Raw genomic sequence first — 18032 nt, 5'->3', positions numbered from 1 at the left:
ATCGAATCCTTCCGCTTTCAGTGATATAATGGGGGCCGTTTACAGAACCACGATATCTGTTTTTGATGCAGAGCTATTAATTTGTAAACTTCGTGCTTATATTTTTTTATAACATTAGAATTTTTGAAAATCATTTCAACAAAACTCAGGCCCTAAATCGAAATACCATTTCCAACAGTCATTAGAGTTTAACTTTCTCTCTCAAATGCAACAAATTTCATTAAAATTGGTCCAGGGGTTATCTCAGAAAAATGTTTTTGCGTTTTACATGTATTTGAATAGGCCGTGTCGGAGTTGAGCCCGAGCTAAAGCTTCCTCTTAAGTTCAACTTATTTATCGAGGCGTAAGGAAAGAGACGGACAGGAGTGGACCAGCACAAGCACGACAAAACAGAAAAGAGGGCACAGACCGCTTTATACACATGACTGTTGTTTCAGGAACAGTTCACTTCTTTGATATCTTGCCGTGATATGTACTTTGACACTACAGGCACGCTCATGAAGAGAATACCTATCAGATCCGATTCAGAAAATAGGCCAGTTGAAAGGGTATGGATGTCCAATCCTGTTTCTTGCACGCTGTATTGCGTATGCGCTACTGTGTCCAGTATACGAACATATGAAAATCCATTAAAGGTGTCCAATAAAGGTGGAAAATTATAGCTATGAATTTTCAGTAACTACAATCAACCATCAGGTCTGCGCCCTGCCAAAGTTTTTCGATTATTCGCACTGATTTAAACGCGCTGACGAGTCTGGAATGACGTGTCGTCAATATGAGTTGTAATCCGTGGAAGCCGCAAGCTTCGAAGCTATGAAATCTTCCACCAAAATTTGGAACAGGCGACTTTGCAGCGCACTTCAACCGCCGCCTGACGCTTTTCTTGATCTCGACACGGGCCTCGCTCTGCAGGCCCTCATGCCCGTGTTAGACGGAGCTAGTGTCCTATATTTACTGGAAACTTCATTTTTCTTTATTTTCTATACCAGAATTACTATTCCCTACCATGGGATATTTGTGTGGCAGATTGTGCAAGGTTTCTTCGGACCAGTGCGTTTCCTACGATGCAAAATATTGACATCGACAGACAGCAGGCTCACGGCTTCCACTAGAAAAAAAGCACGGGAGTGCCTTGGAATTGTCCAAACCTCTTCAGGGTGCCTTTGTTAATTCTTCCAAGGTTACTTGAGTGGAGAAATGCAATCAAGAGTGGGGCATACAAATTCCATCTAGATGTGTTGATTTTAGAGGTGGTCGACGCCGAGGATTACGACACAGAAGACATCACAGAGGAACTTGTCCAGCCGGAACCATACATGGCGACGTCGTCACGGAGGCAATCATTGAAAAGGGAGATTTTCCGGTACTTACATGTCTATTAGGACTCTGGCTAACCAATTCGCACCTATTTGAAAAGCTAATGAGTAACGGAGACATGTAAATGGTCAGTTACCGTACTGCGTACAACCGACCAAATGCGAATATTTAACGTTAAACACAACTGCAGTAGTATAATGCTAGCTTATTTGGTATAAACATTTCGGAGCTCTCCAAGCCCTGTTGGGCATGCCCCCGACCCGTTGAGTTACGACACAAAGCTTCCTTTTGCTATAGTAAGATAGACAGTGGTATACACATTCGTTAAGTTCAGCTAACTGGAAATTGGCAGCTATCGATTCCATATCGATGCCGCGGCACCCAGTAGCGGGAAGTAGATGGTCCACGACAGGCTAGACGCTGCGGACTTATGATGCTCCTCCCGCTGGCCAAGCCACTGGACTCGGGGCTGTGCCCACTTTCTGATCACCGGCCCGAACTGCCACTTGTCGGGGTGACCGACATGACTGTCCAGAAAACCGCTGGTGCTCCACTGGAACGGCGGTTGGTCGTCCCACGTGGGCCCGCTCACTCCGACGAACTCCAGAGTCGCGAACAGCGTGTAGTTGGTCAGCTGTAGTCAAAAGAGAATGTAAACAGTGCATTTTCCGGAGATAGTTCGCGTGTATCGACTCGTTCACTAGCATAACCTTACACATGGATGACACAAAGAAAAGAACAACGCTTGCTAACAACTGAATTTTATTGAATGACATCGCATAGGAACTTGTCTAGTCGGAACCATTCATGGCGACGTCGTCACGGAGGCGATCATGGAAAAGGGAGCTTTTCCGGTAGTTAAATGTCTATCAGGACGTCGGCTAACCATGCCGCAGCTATTTGAAGAGCCAATGAGTAACGGACACATGTAAATAATGGTCAGTTACCGTGCTGCATGTGTAACTATTAAAAAAAACAGGAAAAAGAAAAGAAAAACAGTGGACGGGAAGAACAAATTGCAGGAGCTACTATAAGTTATATTCCTGTACAAGGCTTGTGCATGCAGGAGAAAGACGTTCTGTTTCCTTCTTGGATAAGATGACTGACGGCATGTGCATGCAGAAGCTGCCTTTCTTGCGTATGGCCACCTTCCCCGGAAGTTTTTTTAGTTTACAGCAGCGCCACAACACACAGCCTAGATAGCGGAGGAAGCAAAATGTGAGGGACGCGATAAGTACTCGCCGGGACATCTCCGATCGCTTATCACTAGACAAGAGCGCCCGAGCTTTGAAAATGTCCATTTACACAAGCTCCGCATCACTCGGCGTGAATGCGATCGAGCTTAGAACCCTGGACATTACTGGCTACAGCTCGGAAGAGCTCGGTACGTAACTGCGTGATATTCAGACGAATGACGAAGCGTGGGTCCTTGTTGCTTTTAACGTATCCTGTTCTTCGCATCACTAGCGGTCCGTTTCGACGACGCTGAAATGGAAAAGGAGTGTCGTAGGGCTCTCTTGCCGGTGCAAGGTGACCAGAGCCGCGCTCACTATTTGTCTCATATACTGCCTCGAACTTTGTTTTTTGTTTTTTATCACTAGATAAGCTCCTCCATTCCCTCAATCAAATTCAAGTGTCAGACAGCGGTGTTCTTGCGTTATTTTTATGCTCCCTGTGTAACGTTATGCTTACTAATTCAGTTGAAACTATAAATGCACGAGGAAAAAAAAAAGACCTCGTCGCGAGCAACAATCAAACCGACAGTCGTAATGGTGGCGCGTAGGGTGCTTGAACCAATTTGCTGAGGAGATGGCTGTGTCTGTGATGCTATTACGTCCAAACATAAACTCAGCCACGCGCACGTTGGGCAAGGATTTACCACACCTTTACTGTAAAACTGCGCTGGTTTGATTGGGTGCAACAGAACGGAAGCTAAGTTACAATAATCACTTATGGACACTTCCTAGCAGGGCAGCGCTGTTTTGCTTGGAAGTGTGCGTACGTGATTCCTTATTGTAACTTCGTTTCCGACTTGTTGCGCCAATGCCCTTCATGCACTAGTGGGCAGTAAAACACTGACATATTGCAACACGTATACCAAGGTTTCGTGCATATTCAAGAAGAGCAACAGATGTCCCATTTCAAGTGGCTAGATGAATGTGCTTAAAGGTTCGGGGTTTATCATTAGTACGAGGGCAGACATTTAGTATACCGAATGGCGCCACCGCTGCATAGTATAGTTTTGTTGTTACGCATTTAGGCTTTAAACGAACGTCTAACGTCACCTTACTGCGACAGCGAGCCGGTTTTTCAGTATTGTCAGCAATGAGTTGTTCTGTTTTTTTTTTCCTTCTCACCTTGACATCGATGCCGCCCACAGCCCTCGGGTACATCTCGGGTATGTCGTACGTCCCGTGCGGGTCTAGGAGGTCGTAACGCGGAGCAACGGCGTAAGTTGGGTTGTACGGTGGCACACAGTTGCAGCGCGAGAGCGGGTCATTCTTGTAGTCGTTGTACCTGCAATAAAGCAGCGTACTGTACAAACTAGAGGTTAAAAGTGGCTTCGGAGTTGCTTACAGAACCTCGCAACTCCGGGCATCCAGACCCGAGTGTTCACCAATTTGTAAGGACTCTAATCGAAACCATTGAAATAATTATTCACAACTTGTCGCTGTGTTTTTGTCAAAGCGAATGTGTTATCAGCAGCTAGGTTATACCGGGATGTTTCACGAAGCGTGCTTGAGTTTTTTTTTCTTCTTTTATATAGGAAAAATGAGATGTTTCAATGGTTTCCTCTAAACTGATTTTACTACAGAGGCATACAGAAAATGACTGGGTCAAGTAAATAGACAAGAAGTTATGCAAATTAGGTTATTACCGTTTTCACCAATAGAACCACGTGACTTGATCCAATGAAAAACTTGAAGAGCGCCCCTCGACGAGCTCATAATCGTTTCAAGAATTGCAGGAACTTTACGCTGCTAATTTTTACAGCGTAATGAATTCCGGCCAGTTTTACAGGGAAAAGAGAAACTGAGCAGCCGAAGAGTGTAACTGCCATGTCCTCAGTAGACGTTCATGAGTCACGTGACTGTTTGTGCCTGCCCGTCGCGCAAACGCGACACCAGCAAGATCGCTACTTGATAAGGACGCTCGCTTGACGCTCGCCCACCGGGGAGGAGCAATCACGGACGTCACCCGTAGGTAGAAAAAAGTGAGAAAAAGAACTTTTTCTGGAACATGAATTAACATTACAAGATTGACATGGCCGAAGCCTCGATTTGGCTTTGACCCACGTCGTATTAGGGGGCTCCACCTGGGGCTCTTTAAATGTACACACTTCGGAATGTGCACACTTCGGAATGCTGCCGCCGCGACCAGGATTGCAGCCGCGACCTCGGCAGCGCAACACCATAACCATTGAACCCCCACGTCGAGTGCTTACTTTGTCTGTTCTGTTTAACTTATCAATTAGCTGAAACTAACTCGCTAAATTAAAAAATCGCTGGACTAATAACGTAAGCTCGTATGCCAAGCTGTTCTTCGCGCACAAGAAGAGCACTAGTTTCCGGCCTATTTCCCAGATATTTGTACTGCGTTTGAAAGTTGTGCCACAAAATGATAAGTTAAAAAAATTGTCAAGTAAGCGCGCGCGCGACTCGCGAAGTGGATTTTAAGCAAGTAACTACACTCAGTGCCTCACTTTGTGGCTGCGTAGAAGTGACGAAGCCGTTACTGTAAATTTTAGCTGCTACTTATTGTACGTGTTACCGCCCTTCTAACCCGACCAGCTCTGCTTTAGCTCACCGCGTGGTGCGCCGTTACTTTCTCTTAGCTGCAGCCAGTAAGTAGTTACACTGTAGGCCCACGCCAGGCTGTGAGATATGATGCGCAGGATTATCCTGCCTAGTGATAACGCCTACATCATAATTATAATACCCACCTTATTATGATAGCACCTACCTCATAAGCTTTATCATAGAGTTCATGTCCTTGACCTTCACGTGGTCCCGCCTGAAGATTTTGGCACGTGGAGCGTTCTCGTATGTGTAGTAGTCACCGTACCGCTGCACTTTTGGCAGCTGTGCGCTGACGTTGAAGATCTCCTCGAAATAGCTGGAAAATATCAACATTCCTTATCTTCAGTTGTTCGAACTGAACTTGCCCTGTGGCGTCTACTTGCATGGCTTGCATATGCTAAAACTGCCCGTTCGTCAGCCTAATGCATATTGTTTTTAATGCTATGAAGTACCTCTGCCAAGAGTGAGCCGGCCTATTTTCTTTTTATGTAGAATAGTTTAAAAGACCCTGTGTCCTTCAGCACAACTGCGCTTTTGCAACTGGGTCAGTTAAGTGGGCAGACAAATCTTGATGAATAAAGTACACCTCATCATGAGCATTTAACTAAATTTCACAAGTTTTCTTTCTGTCACTCAAATTAGGGCATACTCACTCAAATTAGGGCAATGTTCGGGCCCTACAATGTGCATGATTAGGTGTGCGGCGTGACAATAACATTGTCGTAAAGCCAGGAATAAGGCAAGAGACTTCTGGCGTTTTCGATGTGCTAGTCAGCACCATAGGATGCCAGCTGATGGTGCATTTTTTTTTTCTTATAAGCGTGTCCTGCCCACTGAAGGAGAAAACAAGTTCTTTGTTGCAAGGCTGATTGGATTGTTACAGCCTCATTACGCCTAGATTGCGCTCCGTACACTAATGCAGAACTAGTATACATGTAACAAGAAGTAGTAAAAATAAACCATCTGGCTTGGTATAAGTTTATGTCGTTTGTTTTACAATTACATCCTGTGTTAACTTCGCTTTAACTGATGACTCCAATTTCCGTACTCGATGTTTCATCTGACTACTTGTTTCCAGTGGCGTAGCAACAGGGGGGGCCGTGGGCCCCGGGTCCAGGGAGCCAGTGAGGGGGGGGGGTGTCATATACGTCTGAAGACACCCCTGTTTCAACCGGCTACACTCGGGGAGGGGGGTGACAGAAGCCCTATGGGCCCCGGGTGCCAGACGACCTAGCTACGCCACTGCTTGTTTCACAAGTTCACGAAACAGCCTATGTAAAGAGGCACTCGAAATGGGTAGGGTACTGTTCAGGTGTGCTGAACAAATGAGCTAACTTATTTCCACACAGCATCTTTGCATCTTCAGACACCACTTTTTTTCCCATGCACGTCGTTAAGTACCACTCGGCTGAACAAACAGTTAGGCGGAGGTGAAAATAACTTACGCGATATTATAGCTTGCCCAGTACTTGTTGTCACGAAGGGCTCTGCTAACGTCTTCATACCTCGTCATCTTCCTGCAGAAAATATATGGGGCGTTGAAAATTTGAACGTCAAGAAATGCACGTACACTTTTTCATTGAACGCGATTGAGGCAAACGTTTTGTTGCGTAGTTTGACTATTAATTTTAAATGATGTAAGTAATAAATCACTATTAGTCTGGACAAAAGGTTTTTTGTAGAGATACAAACAAAAATGCGAGGAGTAGAGAAGGCACCATGTCATTTATTATTGCGGCAAGTATCAGTAAATGGCTATGTTTGGGAGATGCCGCATTCCATCAAATGTGATCGAATAGAATAAGTTATTGAACGTCAAAAAAGACAACATCATTTGTCGGATTCATGTAAAGCATTTTTGTAAAAGAAAGTTTTGCCAGTTGCGCTTCAGTTCCTGTAACTACACTATACATTGTAATCATAGCAACAACATCCCCACCCCTCAGCCCTTCATCTATTACCCTAGCATTTGCAAGTTGTGGAAGTGAGTAAAAACCTGTAAAATATTGAGATGTGCGTTCGCTGGAGAAAGGTAACGATGTAGTGGTTATCTTTAGGGTTGTGTTATGAAACATTATATTGATGTGGTAAACAAAATACCGTAATATGAATGAATTCGGAGAGCAAGAACCAATTGCTAATGCGCCTGCTTTTGCTGTAGCAATTTTCCTTCCAGCGGGGAGTGAGCGAAACTGTTCATATGGTTGCCTGAGGACTAATTCGTTGAAGCTTTGCTGGCTGTTGTTGTTGAGACAGCTCTGGGCTTATAAACGGTAATTATATAAAGCCACACGTCCACATGCGTAGCACAGGTAACAAGTTTTAGCCTGCACGTATACTACACAGGACATTTTACAGATCAACGACCGGAACAGGGGAGACACAGCAGCTGTGGCTGCGACTAAAGCCGATCCATAACATTACCAGCCTGCGAGGTAAAGCTGGCGAAGGCACTTTGATAGAGTGACTTTAACCGTGAGGACTTGTGAAGATTCCTTCAATCACATTAAGTTAGAAGTATTTTTGTGTGGCGTCAGTTCTGTCGTTCAAGGTAAAGAAAAGGAAAAATATAGTTCCCCATTGCACGGACAATTACAGTGCTTCTCACGCCATTAGGCTAGGACCTAAACACAACTTTGGGTAAGGATAATTTTACGGGCTTAGGTAAAACATCGTGTCACAAGATGGTGCCACAAGCGTTGCTGTTCCCGTATACTTTACTGGCATGTGAAAATCCTAACACTTATAGGGCGAGAGGAAATTAACACAAACTTTCGAGACAGCTCCCATTCGAACAAATCGAAATAAGTTAGGGATTGATGTATTGAATCATTGCTATTGTAAGAAGTATCTTTGCGGCCATTTGCATCACCCAATTCATGCTCATAAGTACGTGAAATATTGTAGTTGTGGAACTGACTCAGCTTCAGGACGTAATGCGCATGAATGTCGTTTGAAGGTGACAAAAGACTTAGCTTAGCCAACGTGAAAAAATGTTCCAAAAGCCAGCAGAACTTTTATTTCAAGTTTTTTTTTATCACTGGCTTTACTCAACCATAAAGTATAACAAAAACATGCACTTTTCGCCACTTATTTTGGTGGCATCGTCAGTACAGAAATGGCAAGAAAGTGGAGAATACATCCTATTTATGTATAAAACTGCCGTAAACATCCGGCAGGGGGTCATGGTTCGAATTGCACACAGATCGACTGCGACGGATAAACGATGATTCCACAAATTTTATTCGGTCTCATCGGTGTTCCCGTGGTAACGTGGCTATATAATCGAAATCGAACATGTGTCCTTTTTTCATGCAATGATCCACCAGTTCCGTCTTTGCACGTGTGGCATGCAGTGCTTTCGTAGCGTGCCTTCTGTGTTCCTTGAGGCAGGCGAGACGTCGCCGCCTCATCTCGCGAGTGTAGCTGGCATCACAGTCTGAGCAGTCAACCTTGTTGACGACGCCACTTTTTAGTCCGGAGGCCTGCGGTACTGTGGCTTCGGGAGCACGTTTGCCAGTGTGTATATGGGTTTGGACGCAGTTCGGACACTCAAAGGCCGCAAAGCCCTGCGCACTGCGTTTAACATATCGTGCACATATGGCATGCACACAAAGGAAGCCGGCCTTTCGGTAGCGGTCGATCTCGTAGAATTTTTGCATGTGGCGTCGCGTATCATTGGCAAAGCGCTGAGGGCAACTCTGTTGATTCAAAAGAGTTGCAAGATTAGCTATTTCTTGCTCTCATCAATTTCTGCGTGGACGACAGTGCATCGCAACGGGACGGGGGCGTACACCGCGGCATATTTGTGTTCTGTAGGGTGGTGCAAGTCAAATCAGAACCCACTCCCGCTATCGCAAGTTTTGCGGCATACGTCTGCCTCCACTGAACCTCCTTCGTTCTGGTCTACCAGCGCATCTAGAAAGGCTAGGCTGCCACTGTTTTCCATTTCGCATGTAAATGGAATGACATGATGGACAGCATTAAGCGCCCCTTGCATGGTCATGCAGGTCTTTATTTTCTACAATGACAAAAGTATCATCTACATAGCGACAGTAGATTTTTACAGGGAAGGGCATAGACGTCATCACAGTCGTTTCCACGTGGTGCGTTAACATATAAGCCACGATTACACAAAGAGTACTGCCCATCGGGACGCCTTCTATCTGGTGATATGTGGTACCGGCAAACGTGAAATATGTTTGGTTAAAACAGAACCTAAGCAACATTATGATGTCATCGACAGTCATTGAAGTGCGGCTTTCTAACGCACGGTCATCCTGCAGCCGTTTGTCAATAATATCTGTAGCCAATGCCATCGGCACATTTCGTGAACAAGGACACGACATGAAAATACACCATAATATTCTCGTAGAGAAGCTGCTGCTGAGGTACCGCGGTAACAAATTGTTTAGAATTGTTGCCAGTGAACGCGTTTCGTTTCGCAAGTGGCTTCAAAATTTCAGCCAATAACATTGACAAGTTTACAAAAAAAAGTTGAACTATTAGTCAACGTGCATGCAGAGCAACCATGTTCCCATACATGCGCTAAAGTAATCACTTGATGCACACCTCTTGTGCAGAGCTGTTATGCATGAACAGAAAAGATGGGAGACATTAGGAGACAATAGGAGATGGTACGCACGACTATGCGTGTATTCGCCAAGCACATAATCAACACATCGTTTACATTTTAAAAATTCGCTTGAACACAATGCTGTTTCCCTACTGCACTAACCTATGACCCACAGGACAAAGGAAGTTAAAATTTATCGTAATCCCTATATGTTAATGCTTACAGCATGATTACAGCACAAAGTATCTACACTTGGTTCGTGCAGCCTGTAGACGGTTCCAGTGTTTGATGACCCTCGGCTCTCAACGATCCTCAATCCTGGTGTAATGGCGGCGGCAGCACTATAATTGTCGATCTTTATCGGCTATATCGTGGTTTATCGGCAGGTCAGCCTTCTATATTTCGCTAACAAAACTACCCCAGTTGCAGGATTGTTTCAGACATTGAAGCACTCTGATATTGAAAAGCACTCGTATTCAAGCAATCAGGTTTCTTAGGTGGCAAAATAAGTGATAGTGTGCCTCATTTATTCGGATCAATTATTCGATTTGCCATGCTACACGCTATGATGGGAGTAAGGAAGAATTGGAAAAAGAATTACTTTGCCTTCATTGCCCTCAAAGCATTGGCCGAAGTTACTCACCACACCACGCTGAACTCCATCAACAAATAATAAATTAATGATAATATTACTACTACTACTACTACTACTACTACTACTACTAGTAGTAGTAGTAGTAGTAGTAGTAGTAGTAGTAGTAGTAGTAGTAGTAGTAGTAATCAATCATTTATTTACCGTGACCAGGAACAACCATAAGGTCTGAGCGCTGGCCGACTCATACACTATAATCAAAACCAAAAATGCAGGAGAATACAAGTAAAAAACAATTAATAAAAGAAACAATTTTTAAAGGAAGAGTGTACATACAACAAGTCTCAACGCTCAACAATGGAATAAAGAAACGATAAAAAAATGGAAATGAAAGTGGATTAAATATAAGAGGTAATAGAAGGTAATGCGAAGGTTGTGGATCGTTCCCCGCCTGCGGCAAGTTGTTTTTTTCATCCACTTTCATTTTCATTGATTTATCGTTCTTTTTTCGTTTATTAAGCACAAGTAATTTCCCCGATGTTGTCCTTGGTGTCAGTGTTTGTTGGCTCCTTATGATACGACTAATAAAAATCGGGCCCCTCGGTTAATCCCCTTTATTCTCGTTTATTACATAACGAGGGTCTAGAATCCGGCAACATTGATGCCTCCAGGTAGCATGTATGGATCTATTGACCGGCTGCCTTCACCCAGAAAAATCACGTTCTCGTAATGCCTGCGGCAGAAAGAATGTTCCACATCCGCCGCCAAGGTTTGTAAATGGTGGCGCTGGCTAACACTCCCTGGGTTCTACTAGGAAACATAAATACCCAAGAACGTGGATGGGGAAACGGCGCCGCGGTGGCTCAATTAGTAGAGCATCGCACACGTAATGCGAAGGTTGTGGGATCGTTCTCCACCTGCTGCAAGTAGTTTTTTCATCCACTTTCATTTCAATTAATTTATTGTGTCTATATTTCATTTATTAAGCACAAGTAATTTCCCCTATGTTGTCCTTGGTGCCAGTGTTGGTTGGCTTCATCTGGCATACTTTTGTGGCACGGAAAATTGCGCATGATCAAGAAGCTTTGGACAATGTATAACGCTACGGAGCTCCTTAAAGAGGAACAGAATATCTCATTTATCACGTATTTAATTTGTAGATGTGAGTCGGAGTATATTTGGTAGGGCTGGACAGCGGTAGCCAGAACGACGAAAGCGGCCCTTCAAAATAGATTTAGACTTACTCTGGACACTTTCATGAGGTCAAAATTAGCACATTCCGCCCCAACTTCAGAGGCATACTCTAGTACTAAAAGGCACATTGTTGAATACTACTTCATAAAGTCAACAGCTAGGGGTGTAGAAGTCATGCGGTATACGAAGAACAATTCTAAATGTGCGAAGGGTACGTTGTTGCGCCCGCTTAGCGTGTGAAGGAAAGCTTAGCTCTTCATCGAAGTACACTTCAAGATATTTAATTTCATCCACCCTGGGCAGTGGTTCATTCCGAAGGATGTATGAAAGTGTCACGTGGTGTGTTTTCCGCGCCTAACTTAATACCATAGTTTTGGAAAGGTTTAAAAGCAGTTTATTGTTTATGCACCAGCCTGAGGATTATAAAACGCCTTTTTGGAGGACAGTGCAAGTGCCAACACTGTTGACAGCCCTAAAATGTTTAGGTCGTCACCATATAGAAGGAATGAAAAGTGTTGAATTGCTGACGAAATGTTATTTACGACCAGTAAGAAGACAAGAGGGTCAAGAACAGATCCTTGAGGAACTCCGCTAGGGACCTCATAGCTAATAGAACTCTGTCCGTTAATGCCAACCGAGCACGATCTATTCCTTAGGTAATTTGATACTATACGGCAGTGATGAAAGAAGGTATGTTCATTTGTGTGAGCATTGTAATGAGCTCATGGCAAACTACATCAAACGCTTTGCATACGTCAAAGTAAAGATCGTCTTTTGGTAGCTACTATGTACCACAGTAGAAGCATGGGTATGAATGTAACCGAGTTCGTTGATGGGGAGCAGCCTGATACTGAACCATGCTGATCATCTATTAAAATGTTCTTAGCAATAACAGAAATCAGGAAACGCGCAATACGGACTCAGACACTTTTGACGCATTTGACGAGGATAGATATAGGTCAGTAGTTAGTAACTGCACTTCTAATAACCGATTTTTGTACAGGCACTACCCGTGCAGTCTTCCAAGTGCTAGAAAACGTACTATATTTTAGAGGAACTGTTGAAGATGCGTGTGAGAACAACTCTGTTTCTATACGTGTTAAGCAGTGCGGGAGGGATACCATGAAAACCGCAGGGGAGGAAATGTTTGAGGCGCTTTTATACACTCGAAAACAAAGTCTTCATTGACTGATGGCGTGTACACCGCACCAGATTAAGAAAGAAGGTTACTTGAAGTAGAAGCATGTGTTACGCCAAATAAGTAAGAGAAATGTTCTGCGAAGGCATCAACAGTGTTCGAGACGACATTGCCATTGTCATCAACACGACACATCTTCGGCGCTCTCTTGAGAAGAGCGAGGGAGCACGTAGCTCCACAAATATTTTAAATTGCGTGTCACGTTGGCTTTAACACATCCGTTATAGTTGTAGCAATCATCGTTATAATAAAATGTGCAAAGCCTGCGGTAGCGCCTAAATTCAGGTTTCGAGTTATCTAGGCTTGTCTGCACAGTCTTTCAGTTTTAGTGCCGTTTTCTTGAGTTCTTCAGAAAACCAATGAGGGAACTTTGACATTTGGGCGTTTTTGTAGGTATAAATATGCGCATGCCATCTTCAGTGACTTTCGTAAACAAATTAAATTGTTCATCAACATCAGCTGTCCCATGCACGAACGACCACCCAGCGTTTGAGAGATAGTGAAACAAGTCAACGTAGTCTAAAAAAAAAATGTTGAAGCTGCGCTTCGTGTTGTCATACAAGCGGATTCTGTGTTTCTGTGCTGCCACAGTTAAAGAAATAAGGGGGGGGGGGGGGAGGGGGTGAAACATGTCTGGAGCAACCAGATAAGAATTGCTACGCATGACGGAAACAGTATCAAGATTTGTGACGGAACGAAAGGTAAAAGGCAGGTTTCACATAGATCTATTAGAAGATGACCACAAGACATAATATTTGACGAAAAAACTCACTCAATTTTGCGCGTAAGCCTCGAATATTTTGGTAGAAGATGCATACGCCTGCTGCGTCACTGATACGTCATTTTCCTTTTGTCCATCTTTCACTGTCTCCTCTGTTTCCTGCTCCTCGCACAAATTCATGCTGTTGTGGAGTCCACTACGAAAATGCTTGAACAAGCAAGACCTAGCCACAGACAAGAATCGCTGAGACAGGTGAAAGCGTCCTCGGAGACCTCGACGTCGAACGAAGTGTACGTGTCGTATTTAGTCCTCAGCCGCTTAACGGACGATGGTGTAGAGTCCACAGAAGAAAGATGGGCAGCCAGTTGCGAACTTGTTGGGTATGGCGAGAGTTCTGACACGAAAAGTGCTTTCGTTCTTGAGTGACGTCCAGCAGCTACAACAGACGTGGTGTCAGATTATCCGATGCTCTGGTCTGAAGTCGCCTATTTGCCGTTTATTTGGAGTCCGGTGCAACAGCAGTCAGCGACTTACAGGAAATTGGCTGATGGTGAGCAAAGCGTACACTCCATACAGGCTTAGACGTGCTGATTGCTTCCGCCACACACTTTCCTTAAAGGGACACTAAAGCGAAACAATAAATCAGTTTATACTAATGAAGCATTGTTTTAGAACCCTGCAGACAGTCATTTAAAAAAATATCTTGAATATTAGATGAGAAAATGAAGGTCCAAGTATCAGTATTTGAATTTCGCGCCGAAACCCCAGCGCTCGTACGTGAGCGTGACGTCAGGGATTCCAAAGTATGTTTTCGCATTTGGGCCGCGTTGGCTGAATAAAGGTTCCCGAAACTTGCCATGTTTAATAGTTGGTTCCTTTAGAACACAATGTAGTCAGTCTGTACCGCTATATATAATTAGTAGGCCCTAGAAGAGGCCATCAAAATCCAAGACGTCACAGCCCCAAGGTGCGGGAACTTAAGTAGGCGTCGTCACCCATATTTCGTTCTTGCGCTTTTTCTGGCTTACCAAACGTCTTATCGTTGTAAGAGTGGTGTTTTTGGTGTTGTAGAACGGTAATTTACTGACGCAGAAGAAATCATTCTTCACTTTAGTGTCGCTTTAAAGGCATTACGCTGGACATCCGCATGTCGGAAGCTTGAGGCTCGCGATCAGAGGCGAGTTAGTCACGGCGAGAGCGTGCCGCTGCTCGGAGAGCAGCGACAGTCTTGGTGTGGCGAGCGTGGTCCCGTCCCCTCTCCCTCCGAAGCCTATCATTGTTTTCACGTAGCGCGGCCACCTCGTCATTTATAGGAAAGAAATTACCCCCAGCGCGTCGAAAAGTGGAGAAAGGAGGTGCAGTCACGTGGGCTGGCCATGAAGGTCGCCCGGTACGGAACCGGTACCCGGCCGGGTAGGCAGGGGGAGCCACCGGCATGGCGGCAGCCCGCCTTTCAGTAGTATCTCCGTCGGCATTTCGGCAAGGATTGCACACAAACAGACGCTCACCAGGCTTCAGCGCCTGCAGCTTCTCGTCGGGCAATGTGACGTACTTCACGTGCACACGATTTTTACAGAAATCGCGTCTGAGTTATTGCTGCTTCCCGAAGAAAAGGTTGCGAGCACATAACACATCCGTGTTTACTGGCCGCAGCAATAATAATAATAATAATAATAATAATAATAATAATAATAATAATAATTCTAACAACGTACGGAAGTTGTTCGTAAATCCAAAGCGTCCCGTCCACAATTGGTGTCCCAGGAACGAAGAGCTTGTAATCCAAGATGAGCACCTGACTGTTGCATCTGCATGGATTACAAGGATAGATAAACACTGATATTCTTCTTTTTCGCGTTCATTTACAGTAACACAAAAAGCCTAAACCAAGAAGCTGAACATTTGACATATAAAGGATGTTTCACGTAATTGAACCAAGGATTAAAGGAAGTGGTTAGCCGCAGAAGAATGGAACCAACGGGTATGGCTTGCAGTCGTGTTGCACTCCTTAGAGTACTTTTTATATTGCGCTTAATTAGTTCATTAACTAAGATGAATTGTGTAAAATTTTGAATATCCCCTTTAGGGCCAAGTGCGTTTCGTTGCGTTGTAGAGGGTATTCAGAAACGACCGATCCATTTTTTTGCGGCAACGTATGTACACTCGCGGACAGAATAAAATGGACCACGGGATCTCCGAAAACGTTCAATTCCCGAGCAGCCTGTAGCAGTAAAGGCACGTTTATAGTCCGACGTTATCGGCGCGCGGGCGAGCGTCGTTCGCGGTCAGTCACGCTACGTCGGTTGCGCTGCGCCAGCCGAGATGCCATCCCCTCTATACTGCAACGCGTGCGCCGTCAGCTGACATCTTCGGAGCATGCGCATAACGTTCGGCAAGTTGCGCGCTGTCCGCAAAAGCCGTCTGCGTAGTTGTGCTGGCGCCTTTTTCTTTGCGCGCAATGCATTGTGGTGCGAGAGTTCCGCCGACTCCGACGCGCGAATGGCTCAGGAGCCATATCGGCGGCGGGCCCGTCGGGGCGCGGCGGAAGCCGCCGGTTACGTTGGCTGCGCCGGTGCGCCCGACTGTAGAGGGGTCGTTTTCGCCGACGTGACGTAGCGTGCGCGCGCGCGGACGTTACGTCGGACTATAAACGGCCCTTAACCAGTAAAACTGCCCACGACAACGTTGTTAGCATATTCTAGTCGAGGTCCAAAATGCAAATACCAGATTGCGTTGTGAGGTTGCGGAGATATTCAGCTTTTTCTTAGATTTCATGGTCCGTAATATTCTGTCCGCGACTGTACATGCTGATTGGTGATTTTTTGGGGCGTTTAATGAAAGCCCGCGAAATATGAAATAAAACCAGGTGACTCTGCTCATGCGCTATCGAAGTGCAGTGCTCTCAACCACGCTTCGTGCAAACGAACCGCGCGCGCGGACCGTAGCGAAGTCAGCGGCAGCGACTCTAGGCATCGGCTTCACAATGCGTCAGCATCTTTCGCGATGACGAACAGAAAATATGGGCCGTCATCCCTGATAATCGATAGGCTTGACGCACGGCTGTGAGTGCTGCAATGGGCAACCAGCGCTGAAGCTTCGCGTGCCGACAGCAGCGCCGTAACACACAGCCTAGCGAGCGGTAGACACAGTTTCCAGTAGCACACGCAGTGATTTCGTGTCAGCAAATTCACCGATTGTCTTGAGTCACACTTTTCACGGCTCCTCAAACGGCAGGGAACCGACGTGCTAGGACGTAGCAGCGCATGCGCTCTACGCAGCGCGCATGGCCATGGACAGAACTTGGCTGGCCGCATCGGGCTAGACAAACATTGATACAGGCGCACGTTTCTTATCGCTAAATATGTCGTGCCATCTTCGTAGCCTCCCTATCGGACGGTTTCAGCATATTTTAGTAACGCATGAAAAATGTCGTAGCGCCTCCTGGCCAGCGCTGGTTGCCCATACGATACCGCACGAGCGCAATCACGTGGTTGTATTTCATATTTCGCGGGCTTTCTTTAAACGCCGATAAGATTGCCTCCTTCCGTCTTACTCACTGCATTGCTTCGGGGGGAGGGTAGGGAGGTGGGGCATTCTACTGTGGGCGGCCCGGGTGGCCGCGCGCGCTCGGCCGGGCCGCTGTATCTTTAAAGGCATCTGCGACGGGTACAGAATCCGCGCTGCGCCGTGTTTTCGAGACTTAGTTCGCGTTAATGCGAGCGGCAGCCCGAAGGTCAATTTGCTCGCTGCTGCTGCCGCGTTTACTCACTGCGGCGTTTTAGCAACGAGTTTCTACGGTTATTGAATGAGATGTGTTCATGTTTGCTTTTGCGTGCACTACACCTTGCTTGTTAATTTAGTTAACATGCCTATGTTTACAAGTTCATACGGCCAGTAAAACTATCTTCGTATATCCATCCAATAATTTGCTATCGCTATCGATGCTTCGCCTTTTGGGCGAAACTGCGAGTTTGTTACCTCGACATCTGATATGTCGAATTTCCAGCACACTCTCACCGCCAAGAGGCACTTACCTTCCTACCAGCATCCGCAGTCCCCCTTACTGTCTTAGCAACGCAAAATCCTCTTAATCTCAAGCGACAGCGCTCTTGTCAGGTCCTTCTTTCAAGCGGATAGATCTTGTATACGTATTGATGGATTTCGCCATGTAACAAAACATAATAGCTCGGGTCCCGAACGCGACTCTGTCTGTATGTATAACGTGAACGCACCGTGTACTTGCCGCAGTGCGGTTTCGAGTAAGGGAACCACCAGTTACTCGGGAGGGTGGTTTAGAGATTTTTTTTGGTGCTACCTTTACGTATACCTCGTGAGTCTTTCGCAGAGACCCCTGTGCAATTTCTGCCTCGCGCGTGCATTGAGAAAGTTGCTAAGACGGGAGGGGTCTACGGCCTTCCGAACGCCCCTAAATATGTGGTGTCTGTGGGTAATACTTCAGACGAACTTCAGTTTGGCCTAGTTGGTATTTACTGCATATCACATTGACCGCAAATACAGACGGGGAAAGCCGTCGCTTTTGTGTTCTGCTGTCCCCGTCTTTATTTGCGGTCAATATGATTTGCTGTGTGTAATACACTGTCCACGAATTGCGTGCAGTCTATTTATTGGCAGAC

General features: G+C 45.5%; 1 protein-coding gene across 1 annotated transcript in view; it reads right to left on the bottom strand.

Moving 5' to 3' along the window:
* The window catches only part of LOC135915897 (putative phospholipase B-like 2), a 105657-nt gene that overhangs the window by 59902 nt on the left and 27723 nt on the right, over window positions 1-18032 (bottom strand). Inside the window, exons 7-11 of the mRNA XM_065449089.2 lie at window positions 15114-15206; window positions 6563-6634; window positions 5281-5433; window positions 3675-3834; window positions 1808-1951 (exon numbers count right to left, since the gene is read on the bottom strand). Coding sequence (XP_065305161.2) covers window positions 1808-1951; window positions 3675-3834; window positions 5281-5433; window positions 6563-6634; window positions 15114-15206 — 622 coding nt within the window. The remainder of the gene's footprint in view (window positions 1-1807; window positions 1952-3674; window positions 3835-5280; window positions 5434-6562; window positions 6635-15113; window positions 15207-18032) is intronic.

This window comes from Dermacentor albipictus, unplaced genomic scaffold (genome assembly GCF_038994185.2).
Source record: "Dermacentor albipictus isolate Rhodes 1998 colony unplaced genomic scaffold, USDA_Dalb.pri_finalv2 scaffold_13, whole genome shotgun sequence".
Lineage (NCBI taxonomy): Eukaryota > Metazoa > Arthropoda > Arachnida > Ixodida > Ixodidae > Dermacentor > Dermacentor albipictus.
This window is presented reverse-complemented; position numbering and strand designations above follow the sequence as displayed.